Here is a 21,962-nt window from a genome sequence, read left to right as displayed (position 1 = left end):
TCTGTAATATGTAACCATTTGATTTAAGGCTTTCCCCATTTGTATTTTACCCATTTAGAGCTCAACAAATGGTAAATATTTTAAAATTGATGACAGTGTGAAAAGTCAGGCTAATTAGAGCTGTGTGTACTGAAAGCAAGAGAAAAGATGTAATACTGTATAAGTAATATTGATCAAGACTAGGCATTGTTTCCAACTTAAATTTCATCTACAATATGTGCTTTTTTACTTTTTAATTTTTTTTTCTTTCTCCCTCTGACTGCTTGCATTTTCCAATTTATTTTGCCAATAGAGAGACAGAACCTATCCTAGCAGCATCACACATGTATCAGGAATGAACCCTGGGCAGGGATAAAGATGCTCTAATCAATCACAAGGTACATTCATGTACACACCCACACTCACTCTCTGTAGATCAGATTAAAAATTGTTTTACATATTATGCTCAGAGATCACAATCAATATGTGTGTCGATCTAGATGCTCTTTTGCTATATTTTCTTCAATATATGATTGTTGCCAAGGTTCTGTCCATATTTTGTGGCTAGAGATCATTGAAGATTTATTGGGTCCTACTTAGGAAATGACTTATAGGCAAAATAATGGAGATGATTCCCTCAGAAACATTTGAAATTATAAAGAAGCACAGCATCAAGAGCTGCAATGTTTCACCCACCAGTAGGTCTAGGGTTATGATTCTCAAATTATTCAGGTGCATGGACAAATTTCATGTTAAAGGTATAGGGTGGTCCAGATCTAACTATGCAGCTTTTCATGAAATGCAATGCAATAATTGCATAGTTAGATCTGGACCATTCTGTAGATTTTGGAATTAAAAAGAATAAAGAGAAAGGTTGCAGACTTTCTAGCACTTTCCTGTGAGTTAGAAAAAAAGAATTTGAGATGCTTGTACAACCGTCTTCCCAATTTTACAATAATTATTGAAGTGATAGTAAGTAACTATTACCATATGTATGAACATTGTGCATACAGTGGTTTTTGTGATCTTCCTTTAATTCTAAAAGTAAAGCTAAAATGAAGAAAGTGCTTTCTCATCTTCTATCTTTAAAATCAGATACGGTATTCCTGCAGGAACCCTGTTTAAATAGTGAGGACCAGCTTTTAGACTGAAAAGAGAATGATGGGCTAGACCTTTCACTGTATAGTAAGACAGCCAGAGGGTTTGGAATTTTGATTCAAAAAATGACCCCTTTCATACAGCATAGTATGCAGCAACAAACTTGTATGATGCAATATTTATATCAATAGTTGTGCTACTAATTCCCAATATGACCTCCCATACTTATTAAGTGGCAGGAGATATTAATTGTGTATTAAACTGTATGTGGAACTGGAAATATCCAATCTGCAGTTTGAGATGGTGGAAGGTATGGAAGCAGGGTGTAACAAATCTTCACCTGCTTGGTTAGAGATGGAAAAGAAGTCTTCTTCAAACTCCTCTTTGAATGTTTTTCTCTGTATTCCAGTCACTACTAATGTGCAATATGCTCTTTCCAATATTCTTTAAGTTATGTCTGTTAAGATAATACAAATGTATTCCTTGAACAACAATACTTCAGAAATAATCTTTCACGAATGCACTGCTTTTTATATGTAACAGTGGCTTTGGCAAAAGAAACAGCTCCACCGTTTCTAATATTTCATCAAAATCTGCAATTGATACTATACTAACTATAAATAATGGCAATATTGGCAAATTTTCCAGCATCTATCGACTTATTTCAAAGAATGCATGTACCCCATGATTTTAGCAATGACAGTGGAATTTTAAAAGGTACATTTTCCTTCCTGTGAAGACATGAGAGAGTGTATGACCAGGGTTTGTAAGGCCAATCTATTTTAATAGTTTATTTTTAAAAATCAAACTATGAACTAGACTACGGAAGTGAAATAAAGCAATATATTTTTTGTTAGAGTAACGAATAAACTTCCATATTAGTTTGAACTTGAAATGTAACGTTACCAAATTCGTAATGTAAATCTCGCCAGTGACTACATAACCCACACCTCACCGCGGTAACTTAAAAATAAATAAATTCAGGACTACATTACCCAGTATCACCCGTTACGGAAGATGAAACATAAACATGGCAGCACTGCCTGTGGTGGAAAGTCCGTCAGGGAAGGATGCGTTTGCCGAGGGATTGATCGACTTGCTGAAACCAGCCGTTCAGCAACTGGACTTGCATGTACACTCTGTCAGGTAAGGATAATTTTCCTATTTGTGATTAATAATAACTGTAGGTTTAAGTAAATGCAGTGTGAAACTGTATTTTTCGCGAAGAGTGGTGCATTTATTTTCAACCCAGCTAACAATTTGGTGATTAATGTGTGCTATTTCTAAATAATACCGCATGTGATTTTGCTAAAAGTAGATATTTAATGTAGATGCACCTTGGGAAAGTCTGAATGTTCAGCACATAGTAAACTGTTAAACACATAGCAAGGCATACGACTTTATTTAATGGAAACTTGAAATCAAGAGTATATATCCGGAAAAGTCGATGCAACTGTCTAAATAAGATAATCGTTTACTTATTGTATTACTGAAGACATCTTCCAATTTATTTGTTAATGTAAGAATAATAAAATGTGTACAATAAAGTGATAATGCAACGCAGAAAATCCTTTTCCACGGGTTTAAAAGTATATAGCGCAATGTTGCCTTATCAAACCTGTCTAATCCAATTGAGAACTGTGAGTTTGCCAATTTGAACCAAACATGGCAACATCGGGGACAAGGAAGTAAATTCTAAAACCTGTTTGACCTCATTATATTTTATACAATCAAGTCCACCCTGTTTGGATGATCAAATGCAAAGGCATAATTTTTTATATAAGCAATAAACTGTAGTGACATGTTGCATGCATATGCAGAAGTCTTAGCAACATAATCGTAATGCTGATGCCTACCCAACAAACTGGTAATTAGTTTATTGGTCTGAAACCAGATATATTGGTCTTTGGTAGCATTGCATCATGTATTAAGAACGTGTGCCACACACACTCTTATGCCTACATTTGGTTCAAGTGCAATAGAAAATGTAGAACCTGCCTGCAGTTGAGGTGAAACCATTGGTGTCCTGTAAATAATGCAACACAGTTGTACCAAGTAGCATGAGCACAACTTTTAGGTGCAGATGCAGAAATACTTTGTGCTAGTCTTGAGTGTTTGGCAATAACATTTGCATTTTATTAGTATCATCATGAAATCATTCACTAGTTGTTTTTTTTGTCATGACAATAAAGACTTTTCTTATTATTTTCTATTTTTCCAGTGAATTTAGACAAATATTTTTGTGGGTTGTATCCGTCCATTCACATGCATAACAGGAAAGTCTAACTTGTTTTCATTATTTTTTAATTTTTTGTTTGCTGCATTGCTAAAGAGGTCTGAATTTGTGACTTTATGATCTATGCTAATAATGCCACTGGTTTGGACTGCAGGCAAGCCAGTTCAACACCTGGACTCTTGTGCTACGAAACCATTCTGTTGTAATAGTTGCTGTATGCTGTTTAGTACTGTCTTTTTGAAATATGCAAGGCGTCCCCAAATAGTTGCTCCAAAACTTGTATATACCTTTCAGCATTGATGGTGCATTTCCAGATGTGCAAGATGCCAATTCCATAGGCACTAATGCACCCCCATACCATCAGAGATGCAGGCTTTTGAACTGAGCGGTGGTGACAAGTCACATATTGAGAAGTGAATATAAATAAGCAGAAAACAGTACCGGGGCCTCGTGTATAAATGGTGTGTATGCACAAAAATGTTGCACACTCCCATTTCCTTGCACACTTTGAGATGTATAAAAACAACTTGCTGTAAAGCTGGGCACATTTTCATGGTAGCCCCTTTCCTTGCGTACGCAGTTTCTGGTCAATTTTGCAAACTGGTGGCACCCAGCGTCAAAGCAGTGCTACTGTTTCTGTGTACTTTACCTTTCTTTTTCATATTCGCATCAATTATGTTGGATTTATCAAATATACCAAAATTAATTGCATATCAGTTACAAATTTAATTCACTTGATTGTAATCATTCTGTAACAATATAATGGTGCATGGAATGGCCAAACTATTCCAACTACCATAGCTGCTGTAGTGTTGTTAGAAGACATTGCAAACGGAAGAATGAGAAGAGAGCGAGTGTTTACAGTTGATGATGGCTAGCTTCTAAATTGAATTTGATTTCCAAGAGCTATCCTTTTGGAGCTGTGTGCTGGACTGGTTCCGGCTTTACAAAGGCAGACTTTGAGGAACTGTGCTCTACCTGCTCCTTTGCAAGTTCTGTCCACTCTCAGGTTTTTAACCACAGGAGTTTTTCAACATGAACTTGCCGACCGATCGGGTATTTCACAAACATCCCAGTAAATCAAAACACTTCTGTTTTCCTTTGTAATGCCAGCCGTCCATTTAGTACACAAGTACCAGATTTTCTTACACTGTGTTTGACAAAGTTGTAGATCAGCAAAACATCAAAGAGCATTTTGCAGTAATGTCTGGTTTTCCAAATGTAATCAGAGAGGTCAGATACATGCACATTGCTATTGCAATGGCGCTGGCCAAGTTACATCAGCCAGGGATGAATCACCTAGAGAATGAGCTGGCATTACCTCATATAAAGTATCTATCTATCTATCTATCTATCTATCTATCTATCTATCTATCTATCTATCTATCTATCTATCTATCTATAGGGTGGTCCAGATCTAATTATGCAATTTTCATTACGCTATAACTTAAGTTTATTACATAGAGAATTCACAGCACCTGCCCTGCACATAGAGATTTCACTTAAAATTATTTTTGTTGCCGATAGATGGCAGCAACTGTCCTGCATTCCAAAATGGCGGGGAGATGGTTGTCAGTCGAACAGTTGCATAATTAGATCTGGACCACCCTGTATATAGATGGAGAACCTATGAAAACGGCAGCTCCATACAGTTGAAGGTGCTTTTTCCAACTAGTGCAGCAAAAGGCGAGCAGTTCTTTTAAAGATAGCGGGTCACCTCAAATAGCCATGTAAAGAGCAGAGAATCGATCCGTTGTGGCGCTCCGTACCGCCGCTACACTATAATGTGCTTGTGTAAATAGAAGGCATTTTCACTCTATTAATGTCCTGCTCTATAGTCCACAGAAATTGTGTCGTATTGTACAGGCATGTACATGAAGAGATGCGCTATGATGAACCTGACCCTGACGCATCAAATGATCAGCCAAGTCGGACAGCATTACAACTTCTTTTGAATGTAATTAGCAAAATGTAAAAACAGGTAGTCAGATGCATCCTTTATTTTTTAAAGAATTTATTTAAATTGTGGTCAGTATCACATAGTATAGTCCTTATATTCCTTAGTTCATTGACCACATCTCCTACAGCATCCACTGTTGTATTTTGCGACTCCAGAACAGCGTCTGTCACCACACAGCCAGATGGCCTCCCAGTGGTTTCCGAGGCAGAGGTGTGTCAGCAGCCAGCGCCCGAAGATATACTTGGCGCAGCAGCACCATCATGTCATCGGCACGGGGGTCAGCTTTTGTAATATTGTCTGAAACAGAATAAATAGACGGCAGCCTGCGACTCACCTTTCCACATTGATTGTGATATCTGACCACTTCTTTTTTTTATTTTGGGCACTGTGCGACTTTCTGAACTTGAACTTTCACTTTCGAGTGTCTCCACAACGTTTTTGTTGCTTATACCACTGCGTAAGGCAAGAAATAGTACATTTTACCTTACCTCCATTTTGTATTCACTGAAATTCTTTTTTTCCATGTGCTTTTACCACTGTCTTTTACCTGAACACTGAATGAAAGGGGCTATTTATATTGATTTGAACATTAAAATATGCAAAATTTTGGGAGGAGTCAGGTTGGGGCGGCAGGTGCGTGCACGTGCGTTACATTTAACGCTGACCAGGATTCATGGAGCTGAAGTGCGTGGAAGTTGGCTTACACACGGTTTTGTGCATCTGGATTTTTTCGTGTGTACGCACATTTCCACTTGTTTCCATACGCTATGTTTTACTGTGAATTCTATGCACGGCGTTATACTTGAGGCCCCAGATCTTTACTGAAGTGATGCGTGTGTGTGTGTGTGTGGGTGGGTATGTGTATTTGTGTGTTTAATTGATATACCTTTTAGTATATTTACTTGTTACACCTTCTGTTTAAGGATACATTGCTTGTTGTAATAATTACATCAATATAATTAAATCTTAATATTTAAAAAATCTGTTTTGTTGATTACTGTTTGATATTAGTGTGATTCCTTTTATAACTTAGCTACTTTTGCTTTCTCAGGGAAAGTCAAGTGGAGCTACGCGAACATATTGACAACCTTGCCACAGGTGACAAGCTTTATTTTATTTATTTATTTATTTATTTATTTTAGAAAAAAAACACTGTGTATGTGGGGTATGTGTATATCCAGATTTACTGTAATCTCAAAAGGAAATGGGTAAAACCAAACATAAATAAAATCAACAATAATTAAAATATTTCTCAAAATGATTGGAATATTCTTACCATTCATCTAATTAAAATCATTACTGCAAGAATATGTTGGGCACAGTTATTGGCACAGCTCTAAAGTTTACCTTTAATAAAAACAAATAAATGTGCATCCTTGGTGGAAAAAGTCTTTTGTTTTATTGCTCTGATGTCCAGGAACTCCTTTGTTATCCTTAACCTTTTTTGTCTCCTTGGAATGAGGTTGCACATGTGTAAAATCCTTTTGTCATCCATCAACTCTGAAGTTGACTGGGATTAAAAATATAATAAATTTAGTTACGGTATATCCTACAAACCAGTGTGACTCATATAAGTATCTATCTATCTATCTATCTATCTATCTATCTATCTATCTATCTATCTATCTATCTATCTATCTATCTATCTATCTATCTATCTATTTTAAGCAAACTTCTTTAGCTCAGATTAATTCTTAAAGTAGATTTCTCATTTTGGGGTTGACTTACCTTATTGGGACAGGATGGATTAAATAACATGTTATGTCATTTATAACATAGGTAACACCTACAGATTTCTCCTTCTCTCATTCAAAATATTGCATTGGTCTTTTTTAACTGTGCAGATTTAAAGAACATGACTATTTAGAGCATAATCAAAAACTATTTAATTTTTAGAATAATTATTCCAATGTGTTTTCTTAAGCCTTGTTAATCTTTGGAAATTGGACTCTTTATTTATTCTCTTTTTACTGTAGAGCTTTGCAGGATCAATGAAGATCAGAAGGTGGCACTGGATTTGGATCCATATGTCAAAAAACTTCTGAATGCAAGACGCCGTGTGGTTTTAGTCAACAATATCCTGCAGAATGCACAGGTTAGATGCAAATATGTCATTTTAAATGTTAGGAATGCAGTCAGTATTGTGCTTCATTTTTAGGTTAATGGTGCATGTATTTTGTTCATTTCATTATATTGGTGCTAAAAGCCCCTTCAGCCATTTTTACTTATGTTTTCCTTTTGCAAGTTACTGTGACAAAATGAGTAAGGGGGGAAATCACTCTTTAAGCCAGGAATAAAATTCAGTGTCTTGATCATAATAACAGCTGTGATTCCGTGCCAATCAAGAAATGCTTTCCCTCCAATAAACCTTCCTAAATTATTAGTAATAGTTGCCTGGGGTAAATGATAATTTGATGCTTGAAATGTCACAAAAGGTAAGCCCAGTAACTCTCCAGAAAGTAATTTTGAGTCATTTTATAGTAAGCACACAGTTCCTAAAATTTGAATAGACTAATGAACACATGGGAATCACCATGGCAATTTCCTTGTCCAGAAGCACTGATTCTTTATTGACACATTTAAGCAGCAAATTAGCCTTACTGACAAAGTTATGTTCAGTCATGTTAGCATTTCCAGAAAATTTTCTTATCAATGCCTATAACCTAGTCTTGGTAGAGGTCACTCTTGTTTTTGTTTTTGACATCCCTATGCTTTACAAAATTTTTTGCATTCACACATTGACTTATTTGTCAACCAGTGGTTCAAGGCTTGATTGTGGAAAGAAAAGAATATAAGACGACGTGTTTGATGATGATTTTTAAATTATGTAGGCTAGATTCCTAAACCTGGTCAGGTATCAGTCAGTTACCCAGAAAAAAATTAGCCATTGGAGGATTTTATAGCATATTTTTGTAGGATTATATATGGTAAAGAAAGCAACACACCTGTAGTAATAATGTAATTTTTGTAACACATTGTTTTTTCCCTTCTGTCTTCTGTATGACATTGTAGCAGCCAAGCATAAGTGAACACTGGAAGCTGCGTTTGACTTGTAATAGCACCTATGTAGCAAAGAAAGAAAGGGATGCGCTTTGTTCTGTTCTTCAGTGAAAAAGCTACTCGGATATTTGACAGATATTTGGCAAGGCACTCCTGACATCATTACAAAATAATATTACTTGATATTGCAATGGCAAGATTAGGTACATGAAGATTTTTTGTACATTAATGGACTCTGCACTACATCATCATTTTGTAGATTTTGCAGACTGATGAGCACAGTTTAATGTTGCCGTGCTTTCTCATTAGTTTTTTATATGTGGTGGCTGGTTGCCTCAAGCAGAAATGGATTTTGGTCAACAACAATGCACACACTCTGTGTTGCTTTCTGCATTAAGGCTTCACACTGCCTGTAAGTATAAACAGGACAGTCTGCTGCACAGTTATATGAGCTGTCTTTAAAAGTGACACCCAAGGTAAGATTGTACTTGAAGAAGTGGGTCTTTTAGTTTTTATCAATTTGGAGTCCAGACTACTGATTTGTCCACCTCTGAGATGAGTTAAGCTAGTTTTTGAAGGAAGGTGTAACCTCTGATGATTGGATTAAGATCACTTCCAGTTAGAGAGCCGGTGCTGCTTTACTGAATCGTTATTTTTTCCATCACATACAGACAGAATCAGTTCGTGATTACAAGTTAAATTTCCATTTTGGTGCCATTTGGTCTGAAGGAGCTCCTGAAGAGGTGTCCGCTCAACTATGATGTACACCTTTGTTATCAGATGAAGTATAGGGCTGATATTGGTATGAGATGCAATTCAGAAATTTACTCGGGAATGCAGATGGTGGGGGGGGGGGTTAGTCTTGTACAAAAAGCATTTTTCACAGCGAATATACTGTGTTCACCGCTGACCTTGTTTGCCGAATATTTTCTTAGAAATTTGCCAATGTGACAGGCTTAGATGAACATTTTTTTTCTCCAGTGTCCCATGATTTTTCTTGAGGCCATCATGATGTCAGAAGAGCTGTAGCAGCTATGCACAGAAGTTTCACACATATATACATACTGCAATATGGTTGTCAATCTACTTTGCTCATTAATTATTAATTTATTTATATACATTTTATTATATATATATAAATATCAGGGCTGGGCAAGTTAATGCATTATCGCGTTAATGCATTAATTAATTCACGCCGACAATTATTTTATCACGCATTAATGTAGTTTTATTATTATTATTATTATTATTTTGAAAGCCTCAGTCTTGCTAGTGATTGATAGAGATCAGTGATCTTCTTGCTACAGTGCTTTTCGATATGCTTTTTGCTAGAAGGAAAGTTAGCTTTGTTCGTTTGACCTTGATTCCCTGCACGTGCATGAGTAGCGAAGAGCAACCAACTTCTAAAATGGCATGTGGAGAGATACCAAAGTGAATGCTCAAAGCAAAATAATCCATGGATGACTTTTTTCGTATTATGACTGAATCAGACTCTGATTTGTCGGACTCCAATTTTGATGCAAGTGATCTGGAGATGTAGATCGAAAATGAAAGTGAGGTACCGGCATCGGCTGATCGGTCCCCATCTGATCGTGGTGCTGAACACGTTTGTGTAGCTGATGTACCTACGATGACAGGAGGTACAAAGCATATTGCGTCTCGCTGCAACTGCCACCCCCGTGCACCCATCTCACAAAGACAGCCAGGCAGCCCACCATGCATTCCTGCTGGCCGTCCAGCTGCCCTCTGCACACCCGCTGATGCTGCAAACAGGCGCCGACAGCAGGCACAACAGGCAGCAACAGATGTTTTATGTTAATTTATGTGTGAAACCATTACTTTGTGCGCTTTTCAGAAAATTGAGTTTTTTGGAAAACTAAGGGGCTTCGCTCGCCCACTCCCGTGTTGGGTTTACCGGATATACAATACAATACAATTTATTTTTGTATAGCCCAAAATCACACAAGAAGTGCCGCAATGGGCTTTAACAGGCCCTGCCTCTTGACAGCCCCCCAGCCATGACCCTCTTAGAAGACCAGAAAAAACTCCCAAAAAAAAAAACCCTTGTAGGGAAAAAATGGAAGAAACCTAGGGAAAGGCAGTTCAAAGAGAGACCCCTTTCCAGGTAGGATGGGTGTGCAGTGGGTGTCAAAAAGAAGGGGTTAATACAATACAGTACAATACACAGAACAGAATAAATCCTCAATTCATCAAGCTGCCTCCCCCATTTTGCCATTCCACATCTGAAATAGCGCTAATCCGATGAAAGGACCCCTCATTCCCACGTCCCTAGTCATCAGGGATGACTTTACCTTAGGCAGGCAATCTACAATTTAAAGAGATTATTTTCTTGGGAATTGTTACATATGCATTATTTTCACTTTTACTTTAAAAACTTTTGTAAAAACAATACTTGTCCTTTATTTTCGGCCACGTGCGTGGTTACATCTCTTTCTTGCCATACGTATAATGCTGCTCATGTTGTAAAGGGGGGGGGGGGGGGTGTCTGAATACACGCTAAGGATATGTCTTTGGATCATTTGCTGTCTTTCTGCTGCTTGCAAGCAGTCTCTTCTGCTTGTCGCAGTCGTTGTTTTAAGAGCTGGGAGCACATGATGCTTGTCTGCCAAAAGCAATCCAACAAATGCTTGGTTAGAGGTCTGTGGACTCTTTTTAAATGATGGCTCACTGCCTGGTCTCGCGTGACATTGTAAAAACAATCCTTTTCCTTTATTTCTTGCCCTGGGCATGGTTAAATTCTTTCTTGCAGGACGTATAACGCTGCTGGCGTTGTTGGCGAGGGGGGGGTTGCTCTTGCGCTGCCCTTCGATCTTTTTAAAGCCTGTACAGCCGCTGTCATTTTTGCTACGGCTCTGGGACAATCTCTTGGCACCAAGTCTCATGTTTATGGTCCCCGCGAGATGCACCGTGGCGGGTCTTTTAAATGTCTTTTGAGAAGATCACGTATCGTAGCCTTGCTTTTGCTTCCCAGAAGATTTTTTTTTTTTATATAAATAGAGAGAAATATTAGCCCTCAAGTAGTTGCTACTGAACATAGACTGTTTATGCTGCTCCCAGATAAAAGAAAATGTTTCTGCTGGTATCTGTCCAGATAAAAAAGAAAACAGAATTAGAAATGTTAACTTGCTGTTGCTTGGAAGGTGCCTGTTATAATGTTATGATTGTGGCTCTGGACTCTGAGGGTAACTTGTTTTTCTATAACAAACTAGATAAAATGTTAATGCCGTGACAGTGGCAAATAGCTTTGGTTTTATATTTGATTTGATTACATTAATGTTTAAATTGAGATTTACAAGAAATATTTTAACTGCAACTATGTAAAGGGAATACTGCTGTTAAAAAGCACCTTATTTGTTTAAAGTGTTTGTAAACCAAATAAATGCAATATACTAATTTTGAGTTCATTGTTGAAATTTGTGCATAGCAATGTGATTGTCTGCGATTAATCGTGATTTAAAATTTTAATCGTTGCCCAGCACTAATACACATATATATAATATAAAACTTGCAGTATTTTCAATTGAAGGGTACATTAGTCTCTGGATATATAACACTGATTTCTGATGGATAATTTGCATGCACAGTTGTGCCATTATAGTCTACTCAAAACTAGTACAGTGCCATCTTCCGCATTGACTTCAATGCATTTTGCAGAGTTTGGTCAAGTTCTTGAACATTTCTGTGATTTCGTCAAACTCATGGCGAAGCAAACTCCATGGGATTCACTCATTACTTTGTGGGGGGCAGGTACAGCTGGATTTCTGTATCCCTGTTAAATTGGTCGACTTAACAGGCTTTGTGTACCACTAAAGCCCAACAAAGTGACTGCTAGGACTAAATATTTATTCACCATGTATTGGTGTCCATTTATTACAAATTTCAAACGTAAATTTTATTTACTGTATGTTGCTGTGTTGGAGAGAAAAGGAAGAAGAGAGCCAATGCTAATTACCTCTCATTTCTGTTTATTTTTGAGATCATGGTGGGTACTGTGACTAACCTACAGAGAAACTGTTTGAAGGTGTGAGAAACTTCCTAAAGGATAACCACCACTGCAAGATGCTACTAATTTGGGTTTTATGGCAGAGTGTCCAGACAAAACATGAAAGCTTGCTTGGAGTTTACAAAAAGGCACCTAAAGCAGTGTTTCTCAACTTTTCTGCTATTGAAACTCTCACTTTTTCCCTTATACAGTTAGGTCCATAAGTATTTTGACAGTGACACAATTTTGATAATTTTGACTCTGTACAACAACACAATAGATTTAAAGATAATCATTGTGATTGAAGTGTAGACTTCTCAGCTTTAATTTAAAGGGTTAACCAAAAATATTGTATGAGCTGTTCAGGAATGACAACCATTTTTATACATGGTCCCCTTATTTACATGGGCTCAAAAGTATGTGGACAAACTAACACAATCATAACTATAATGACCATTCCCAATATTTGGTTGAAAATCCTTTAGTCAATGACTGCCTAGATCTCAGGCCATCTTCAAGTGCTGGGTTTCCGTTCTAGTAATGCTTTGCCAGGCATTTACTGTAGCTTTCTTCAGTTGCTGCTATTTTGTTGGACTTTCTGACATCAGTTTTGTCTTCAGCAAGTGAAATGCATGTCCAAATTTGTTGAGGTCAATTGATTGACTTGGCCATTGAGGAATACTCTACTTCTTTGCTTTGAAAAAACACTTGGTTTGCTTTTGCAGTATATTTTTATACTCATTGACCAGAAAGCAGGAGACAGAGCTGGAGATGGCAAGTTAAAGATGCTAAGATTTTCATTGGGTGTGATGAAGATGGACAGGATTAGAAGGGTCAAATAAGGTTGGAAGGTTGGTATACAAAGTCAGAGATATGAGATTGCGTTGGTTTGGACATGTGCGGAGGAGAGATGCTGGGTGCCAGGCATGAGGAAAAGAGGAAGGCCTAAGAAAAGGTTTATGGATACGGTGAGACAGGACATGGAGGTGATGGGTGTAACAGAGGAAGATGCAGAGAACAGGAAGATATGGAAAAAGGTGATCTTCTGTGGCAACCCCTAACAGGGGCAGCCAGAAGCAGAAGAACAAGTCTGTCTGTACTGTGAAGTGTCGTCCCATCAGTTTTGAAGCATTTGGATAGTATAGCCCTATATTCAGAATTCATCCAGCTACTTCTGCCAGCAGTCATATTATCAATAAACACTAGTGATTAACTTCTGTTTGCAGCCATGAACGATCATACTATAAAACTACCTCCACCATATTTTGCAGATGATGTGGTATTCATCGGATTATGAGCCATTTCTTCTCATTTCAGCATTCTAGTGTATATTGATCATAGTTTCCTTTGTCCAAAGAAAATTGTTCCAGAACTGGACAGGCTTTTAAAAAAAGTTTTCTGGCAAAGTGTAATGTGTCCTTCCTATGCTTGAGGTTTACCAGTGGTTTTGCACCTTGTGTTAAACTGTCTGTCATTACTTTCATAAAAACTTCTTTTGATTGTAGACTTTGGCAATGATAGGTCTACCTCCGAGTGAGTGTCCTTGACTTAGCTAAATGTTGTGAAAGTGTTCTTCTTCACCAAAGACAGCATTCTGCAATCATCCAGCACAGTTGACATCTGTGGTTTTCCAGACCTTCCATCTTTTTAAGAATGTAAAAAATGGTAGATTTGAACTCTCCTCATGTTTCTGCTGTTTCACTGAAAGGGTTTGTTTGATTTTAATGATGGACTGTTTTTACTTGCATGAACAGTTCTTTCGACCTTATATTGAGAGTTCACAGTGACAGCTTCCAAATGCAAATTCCACACTTGGAATCAATTCCAGACCTTTTACCTGCTTAATAATTGATAAAATAATGAGGGTACACAGCCAAAATTATGAAAATTGTGTCACTGTCCAAATACTTATGGACCTATCTGTAAGTGTCTTTGGAACCCTCCAAGGAGCGATTCATCCTCCCTTACAGAAAGGAATTGCAAATAATCCCCAAATCCAGGTGTGTGTAGTCTGTTGTGTCACAGAGAAGAATTCAAGCTGTAATTCCTGACAAAGGTGCTTCAGCAAAGTACTGAGTAAAGTGCCTAAACACTTGTATCGGTGTTATATTTGTTTTTTTTTTTTTTTATTTTAAATAGACTTGCAAAAAATTCTAAAATTTTGTTTTTACGTTGTTATTGTGGGGTATTGAGTGTTGTTTAATGAATGAAAAAAAAATTTAAATGGTTTTAGCTTAAGGCTTCAACATAACAATGTCTAAAAAGTGGAGGAGAATGAGTACTTTCTGAATGCACTGAATGTTCATACTTGGGCTCTCGACTGGGGTAACTTCTAGGGATGCTCCAATCTGTTTTTTAAGTAATAAAAAACGTTAAACTTTATTTATATGTATTATTTAGACATAATACATGTGCCATTAAAGTAGGCCTGCTGTTCAATTAGACATTATAATCATGATTTGATTAAAATGTTTCGTCTAAATTAACTGCATATTAATTACAATTTATAACATTTCCTTCAAGCCTATTATTTTTCTGTAAAGCACGAATAACTCTGATTAATTTCTAATAAAAACAGTTTTATTAATTGCTTGCCAATGCATATTAAATTATTTCAGTTAGCGTATTGAACAGTTTTGTGTAACATAAACAATGCCTAATGAGTACTGAACAACCACCACAGCCCCTGGGGGTCGCAATAATATTTGTGAAAACCAATATACTGTATATGGTTTGGACTGCTATGTTGCAAGACAATATACCAAAATCACTAACAATTACACAAGCAATTAACTATTAAAAAAACAAGCATAAAATCATAGCTCAGCTTTTGTACACAATCAGCACTACTCTAGCTCAAGTTGCATTTAACTAATCTAAGTGAGTCAACTCCCCAGCTGTTACCTGAAGAGGAGAAATCATCAATTAGATTGAAAATATATATGTATTAGGCTTTTAAATAATAAAGAATAGATACATATTTAGTAGTTTTTTGTCAGTCTATCTGATAGGGTTATTTATTTAGATACAGTAATCCCTCCTCCATCGCGGGGGTTGCGTTCCAGAGCCACCCGCGAAATAAGAAAATCCGCGAAGTAGAAACCATATGTTTATATGGTTATTTTTATATTGTCATGCTTGGGTCACAGATTTGCGCAGAAACACAGGAGGTTGTAGAGAGACAGGAACTTTATTCAAACACTGAAAACAAACATTTGTCTCTTTTTCAAAAGTTTAAACTGTGCTCCATGACAAGACAGAGATGACAGTTCCGTCTCACAATTAAAAGAATGCAAACATTTCTTCCTCTTCAAAGAAGTCAGGAGCAGAGACTGTCATAAAGGCAGAGGAAAATCAATAGGGCTGTTTGGCTTTTAAGTATGCGAAGCACTGCGGCACAAAGCTGTTGAAGGCGGCAGCTCACACCCCCTCCGTCAAGAGCACAGAAAGAGAGAGAGAGACAGAGAAAAACAAGCAAGCAAAAATCAATACCTGCCCTTCGAGCTTTTAAGTATGCGAAGCACGGTGCAGCATGTCGTTTCAGGAAGCAGCTGCACAAAAGATAGCAACGTGAAGATAATCTTTCAGCATTTTTAGACGAGTGTCCGTATCGTCTAGGTGTGGGAATAGCCCCCCTGCTCAATCCCCCTACGTCAGGATCAGAGAAAGTCAGCGCAAGAGAAAGAGAAATGTAAGCTGGGTAGCTTCTCAGCCATCTGCCAATAGCGTCCCTTGTATGAAATCAACTGGGCAAACCAACTGAGGAAGCATGTACCAGAAATTAAAAGACCCATTGTCCGCAGAAACCCGCGAACCAGCAAAAAATCAGCGATATATATTTAAATATGCTTACATATAAAATCCGCGATGGAGTGAAGCCACAAAAGGCGAAGCGCGATATAGCGAGGGATTACTGTATTTTAAATAGCACATCATCCTAGAATATATTGTTTATGAATTATAGAATAGGTTTAACAATCTTAACCTTCAGTCCAAATGGATGCAAATATTATCATGATCCGTTTGCACTGATTATTGCCTAATTTTATTAGTTACAGTATAATATAGGCTAATGCAGGTTATAATGTAGGCTATAGTAGGTAACATCTCATCAATTAAACAACAACCTATCAAGAGAGAAGGAATGTGAGTGAGGTAAAAGGTATCAAGCGATTCTACTCTGTGCCATCTGCTGTTTGGTTGTTTGGACCTCAGTAGCACGTGCACTGTGCAGTTTCAGCTCAGAGCATTTTGTGGGGTGAGAACTCCAGCCATCAGCCATGCAACGCTTGTCTCTGGCCATTGTGAACAGTGTGCTTCATTGGTGACATCAGCTGATCTCTCTCACCCTCCACATTTTCAGTGCTGTGCTGTCACTTCAGGAGCCATCTGTTTTATCCAATTTTTCTCCTATCCAAGGTAGCTTCAGTCCACATTACCTCAGATAATCAGGGTTCTGTTGTATAGATAAAAAATTCAAATAATCAGGATGTTGTTGCTGTTCACTTTTATTGAACAGTTTTCTGTAGTACAAATAACACTGGTATACAGTGATTTTGGTGCCAACGATGTCTGAACGGTTTTATATTAAGTTTATGGTGCTGATTAAGAATATGACTTTGGTTTTGCCAGATTGGCTCTAGTTTCTGACATATTTAATAGTTAATTAATTAATCAACGCAACATGTTTGAAAAGCATTCAGAATTGCAAGAATATTTTTATTTTAGTTACAACTAGTAAACAGTCTAACATCATACAAAAAAGAAATTAAAAATATCTAACCGTGACAGGAAAAAAGTTATGTATGATTTGATTAATGCAATATTGATTAGTTATTAATTGTTATTAATGTCAATGCGATTTTCCTTTTATGTGTGTCATCAGGACAATCACGTTGGAGACTCCAACAGTAGTCTGCCATCATGTGTATGTCCCATCTGTCTTGATATCTCTCCTCCTTCACCTTCATATCCTTGTGGAGCCTCTCGCCTTGTTCCTCGCTGAAGTCTCCAAGGTTATCTGGAAATCTGTTTAAATGGCTATGGAGATAGTGCATCTTTATGCTCATATTAACTCCCAAATTTCTGAAGTTAGCAAGCATATCTTGCACCAATTCTTCATAATTGTCTGCTCTGTGATTACCCAAGTAGACAAAACTCTTCCAGGCCGAAGCCTCAGTGTCATTCATGCATTTGGTAAAATTGGAATTGTTCATGAGGTTACGAATCTGTGGACCATCAAAGATTCCAGCTTTTAGTTTTTCCATGCTCAGTCCAGGGTATGATCTACAAATGTACTTGAAGCAATTACCCGTTTTGTCCAAAGCCCTAACAAATTGCTTCACCAATCCTAGCTTAATATGAAGCGGTGGGAGAATGATTTTGTTCTTGTCCACCAGCAGCTTGTTAATGATATTCACAGCGCCAACAATCATTTCTTCCCTTGTAGGCCATGACACTTTTGTCCAATGATCTTGCTTTGCCCTGCTATCCCAGAGGCACATGAAGCATGGGTTTTTTGTGTATCCAGATTGCTGTCCAAGCAAGAAGTTCACCATCTTCAGATCAACACAAATCGACCACTGATGTTCATGATAACGGATTTTCTGTAATACGATTTTTACATTTTCATATTCTTCTTTAAGTTTTGTTGAGTGAGTAATGGGAAGAGACGCATAACGGTTACCATTGTGCAAGAGAACACATTTCAAGCTTCTAATGGAGCTGTCTATAAAAAGCCGCCAGTCTTCTGGTCGATATTCTGTTAGTCCCATTTGAAGTACAATTCCTGGGATATCATTGCAGTATACAAGTTCTTCCTCTTGGTTGAAATATGAGAGAAGCCTCTCTTCTGTTGTCCGATAGGCTGTAATTTTAACTTCCGCCTTTATAAGATTTCATTCATTAAGTCTGGACGCTAAAAGTTCAGATGCTTGCTTGGACAGATGTAAGTCTCGAATCAGGTCAGTGAGTTCTTTTTGGCTTAATGGTTGAGGCATCGAAGAGCTTCCCTCAAATTCACTTCCACTGCTACTACCTGCCATACACTCCAATCCCTGCCTCTCTTCAGAGTCTGACAGTGGCTGGTTTGGTAGTCTGGTAAACACTGGTATGGGAACATCATTGCCATGTGGAATAGGTTGTCTTGCTGATTCCAAATCAGGATAATCCCACCGAGCTTTCTTGTAACGATTAAAGCCTTTAATCTTTACAACACAAAAATAACAATCGTCATGGTGGTTTTTCGGTTCTCTCCATACCATTGGCACACCAAAGTTTAAACTTTTTCTTTCACCTTTTGTCCAATGTCATAGGTGCTCCACACATGTTTTGCAAACCATATGTGGAGCCCAAGACTTATCCTGGTCTCCAAGCTGTACTCCAAAATAAGCCAGGTATACTCGATGCACAAAGTCTGTGATAATTCTTCTTTGTTTTTCAACCATGTACTCTCCACAGATGTAGCAGAATACATCAGGATTGTTGATGCAGGCTCTTCTTGATGAAGTCATAATTTTTACATGTATTTATGTACTTATTAAGACAGAACTTTTTGGGTATAAACCAAGACTGGGTTGACAAACTTATACTGTAGCCAACTTCTTTCCTCTGAAAATTCACAGTTGAATTCTGGCTTCAAAAAGTCGCTTTTATAGCATTGTAGGCCTACAAATTGAAATACAAAATAATTATATGGGATATTTCATTACCTAAGACACTGTTAAAGAGTCAAAAGACAGACCAAAAGCTATTGCATTTGTTATCACACACAAGTCGCATTGGGGGAATGCATTATTTTCATGGATGTCCATTATCTCAAAAACTAGAACCAATTCAGCAAAAGTAATGGGATTTTTGAATTCAGCACCCTCAAAATACCCTAAATCCATTCAAAAAACCTTGGCACCTGAAAAAAAAATTTTTTGTAGGCCTGTGTAATCAATTACAGAATAGAAGAGTATAATTCATAAATTAATTAATTAACTTCAGGGTCTCAGATTTATGGACAAATCTCCATTTCTACTAGTTCTGTTTACCATAGAGGGCTATGCTTTGAGTTCATAGGTCACAGTGGTGCACTTTAAGTGTCAAAGAAGTGTTGTATGGTATTAAATTTTCATACATAAAAAGTAATCTTATTCATTACTGGTCATAAAGTATGCAGCGTTAAATAGTTGGTTAGCCCTGATTTTGAAGTTTTAAATGTCTTTCAACATGATTGATAAATAAATGTATTTTTTGAATGCTTTACAGAAGTGGTGGTAATTTTAGATGCTACACTCACGATTCTCTATTGAAAAATGTCTCAGAATTGTTTGTATCATGGAGATTATTGTTATTTGTTTATTTTAAATTAAATTTCCTCTGCCGCCATCCTGACCATATTAAAGGGAATTTTGGAAAGATTTAGTTAAGGATGGGATAATGGTAAAGTAGTTAGGTGACTAGTGCTGATTCCTAGCATCAACACTTTCTGGCAGAAATGTGTTTATTCTTCCATTATGCTTTCGTAGATTTCTCAATGGGGTGATGATTTCCTCCCATGCTGCAAAAGTATGCATGTTAGATAAGACAGTAAGTCTAAATTGGGCTAGTAGATGAGTGAGTGTAGGAGTATATGCCCTGTGTGATGTACTAGCACCCTGTCTCTATGTGGTATTTGGCTCTTGACATGTTTAAGGCTGCTGGAATAGGCTTTAGTTTCTTTTGACTGGAAAAACAAAAAGAGGTTTTAGAAAATAGTTGAATGTAATGGATGGATATTGATGTTGTAGCAATTGTTAACTTTGGAATATTACTTTTTATACCTTTTTATTTAATCTAAAAAGCTGTAAATGCTCTTTCTGAAAATCTGCAAAACACTTTTGCTCAATAAAATATATCAGTAAATATATATGTAATACTGTCTTAATATACTTAACACAGTCAAATGAGGAAACGTACTATATAAGACTAAAAGTAGAAGTACAGAAGAATTTGAGTCTCAGTGCAAGAAAACAGAGCTCTTTTTATTCTCCTTGATGTAGTTTTGATATTGCCCACTAGAGGGAAGTATTAATTTTAATTTTCTTAGTTTATGACAAACCAGGTGGCTTAGTGTGTATTTTGTAGGAACCAGCGTTGTTTCACATCTAACACGTTTACTGTGAATAATAGTAAAATAAGGCATCACAGTTTTCTGTGGAATAAAGGTTAAGTGTTGAAAGTTTTTAATTCCCGTTTTCCATTTTTATCTGCTTTTATTATTATCATTATTTTTTTTTTTCTTCCTTAGGAAAGACTGAGACGATTAAATCATAATGTTGCAAAAGAGACTGCTCGTCGGAAGACCATGCTTGAGACGTCGGGAGTTTTTACCCCAAGATCCCCCAGCAAATAACAAATTGGTTCACTATTGTTATTTATCTGTTAATACAAAATTGAGAAGATGTATGCATTTTAGATGCTTTGAAATCTGAAAGATGTCTATATGTGTATCTGAATTTCAAAAGCCTATGTATATATGTTTTGTTTATACAAGATCCCTTCCTTGACTGAATAAACATCTTTTTGTGTATACGTTTTTAGTATTTATACCTTTGTTATTGTGTCTGCAGCACATGACATGAAAGTTTAAATACTTGTAAAACATTTTTCATGTTGGCTAAATATCCAATTTCTATTTCGATGTTACTGTGCACAGTTTGCACATGTGGAATGTATTATTCATATAAAACTGATATAAATAGTGAACTAAAGAAAACTGTTACATTTGATCCAGCTGCTGGTTACCTGAAAAAGAGAAGCTAAGAATTAAGACAGTTTGAGAAATTTCAGAGAGGCTGTCATGCAGCCTGATAAACTGCTGATGCTAACTGTCATCATTGAGAAATTGTGTTGATTGACTACTTTGATTAATATCTCCACAAGTTTTTTCTATATCCCTTTATCTTTTGTGCTTCAATCTGTCCTGGATTTATCCTTCAGTCATCAGTTTTACTTAACAATATTTCCTTCTAGAGCACTGTGTCTGGAAATTGATCATGGGATTGAATCTTTAATTGCCATAAAATTGATTTCAGAAGGAATAGTAAATTCTGTAGTGAAACATCTCTTTTGGGGGGCTGATGCAACAAATTACCTAACCAGTGTGCAGTTTATACATCTATTTATGACTACTTCACTTTGAGAATGAAAACTACATGCTTTTCTGCAGCCTGTATTTTTTTCAAACAATATTTCATTATTAAACAGATTTTTTTTTTTTCCAAAGCAGTGTAGACCCACTTACCGTTGCTATAGAAATGAATTGTTATCATTCTGATGAAATGAAATAATATAGATTCAGCTGAAGGTCATTCAGAGGAGGAATGTTGTGTCTCTGGAGACACTGTGTCATTTGTTATCATAAGGCAAGATGGCAAATGCAGCATCTGGACTGGAGTAAGTATGCTAACTCTAGTGTCAAACATTTTCATAAATAACCCTCTAATTATTACAGACAGGTTTGGATTATTTTATTCATGGCAATAATTTGCTGTTTATGATAAAGCAGCAAGTTTAACAAAATAATTTAACAATATCCAAGATAAAAAAAATTCAGTTTACAGATTGGTATACTGCTTTGCTATGCAGAACGTGAAATGCAGTTAGCAGTTTAGTAAGGTGACTTTTATATGCTTGGCACAGATTTCGGAATATGTTAA

At 36.8% G+C, this 21,962-nt stretch overlaps 1 protein-coding gene across 1 annotated transcript; it reads left to right on the top strand.

Annotated features, from left to right (window-relative positions):
• The first annotated feature begins 2,064 nt into the window (after positions 1-2,064).
• Positions 2,065-20,835, top strand: snapin (SNAP associated protein). The gene is made up of 4 exons (XM_028795113.2): positions 2,065-2,223; positions 6,325-6,371; positions 7,250-7,368; positions 20,552-20,835. The coding sequence occupies exons 1-4, from the start codon at positions 2,108-2,110 to the stop codon at positions 20,654-20,656; spliced, it is 387 nt and encodes a 128-aa protein (XP_028650946.1). The 5' UTR covers positions 2,065-2,107; the 3' UTR covers positions 20,657-20,835.
• The last annotated feature ends 1,127 nt before the right edge of the window (positions 20,836-21,962 follow it).

This window comes from Erpetoichthys calabaricus, chromosome 2 (assembly GCF_900747795.2).
Source record: "Erpetoichthys calabaricus chromosome 2, fErpCal1.3, whole genome shotgun sequence".
Lineage (NCBI taxonomy): Eukaryota > Metazoa > Chordata > Cladistia > Polypteriformes > Polypteridae > Erpetoichthys > Erpetoichthys calabaricus.
This window is presented reverse-complemented; position numbering and strand designations above follow the sequence as displayed.

Coding starts and splice junctions, on each gene's coding strand:
- snapin (XM_028795113.2), top strand. CDS start 2,108: ATGGCAGCACTGCCTGTGGTGGAAAGTCCGTCAGGGAAGGATGCGTTT. Junction 2,224..6,324: donor TTGCATGTACACTCTGTCAG/GTAAGGATAATT, acceptor TTGCTTTCTCAG/GGAAAGTCAAGTGGAGCTAC. Junction 6,372..7,249: donor TATTGACAACCTTGCCACAG/GTGACAAGCTTT, acceptor TTTTTACTGTAG/AGCTTTGCAGGATCAATGAA.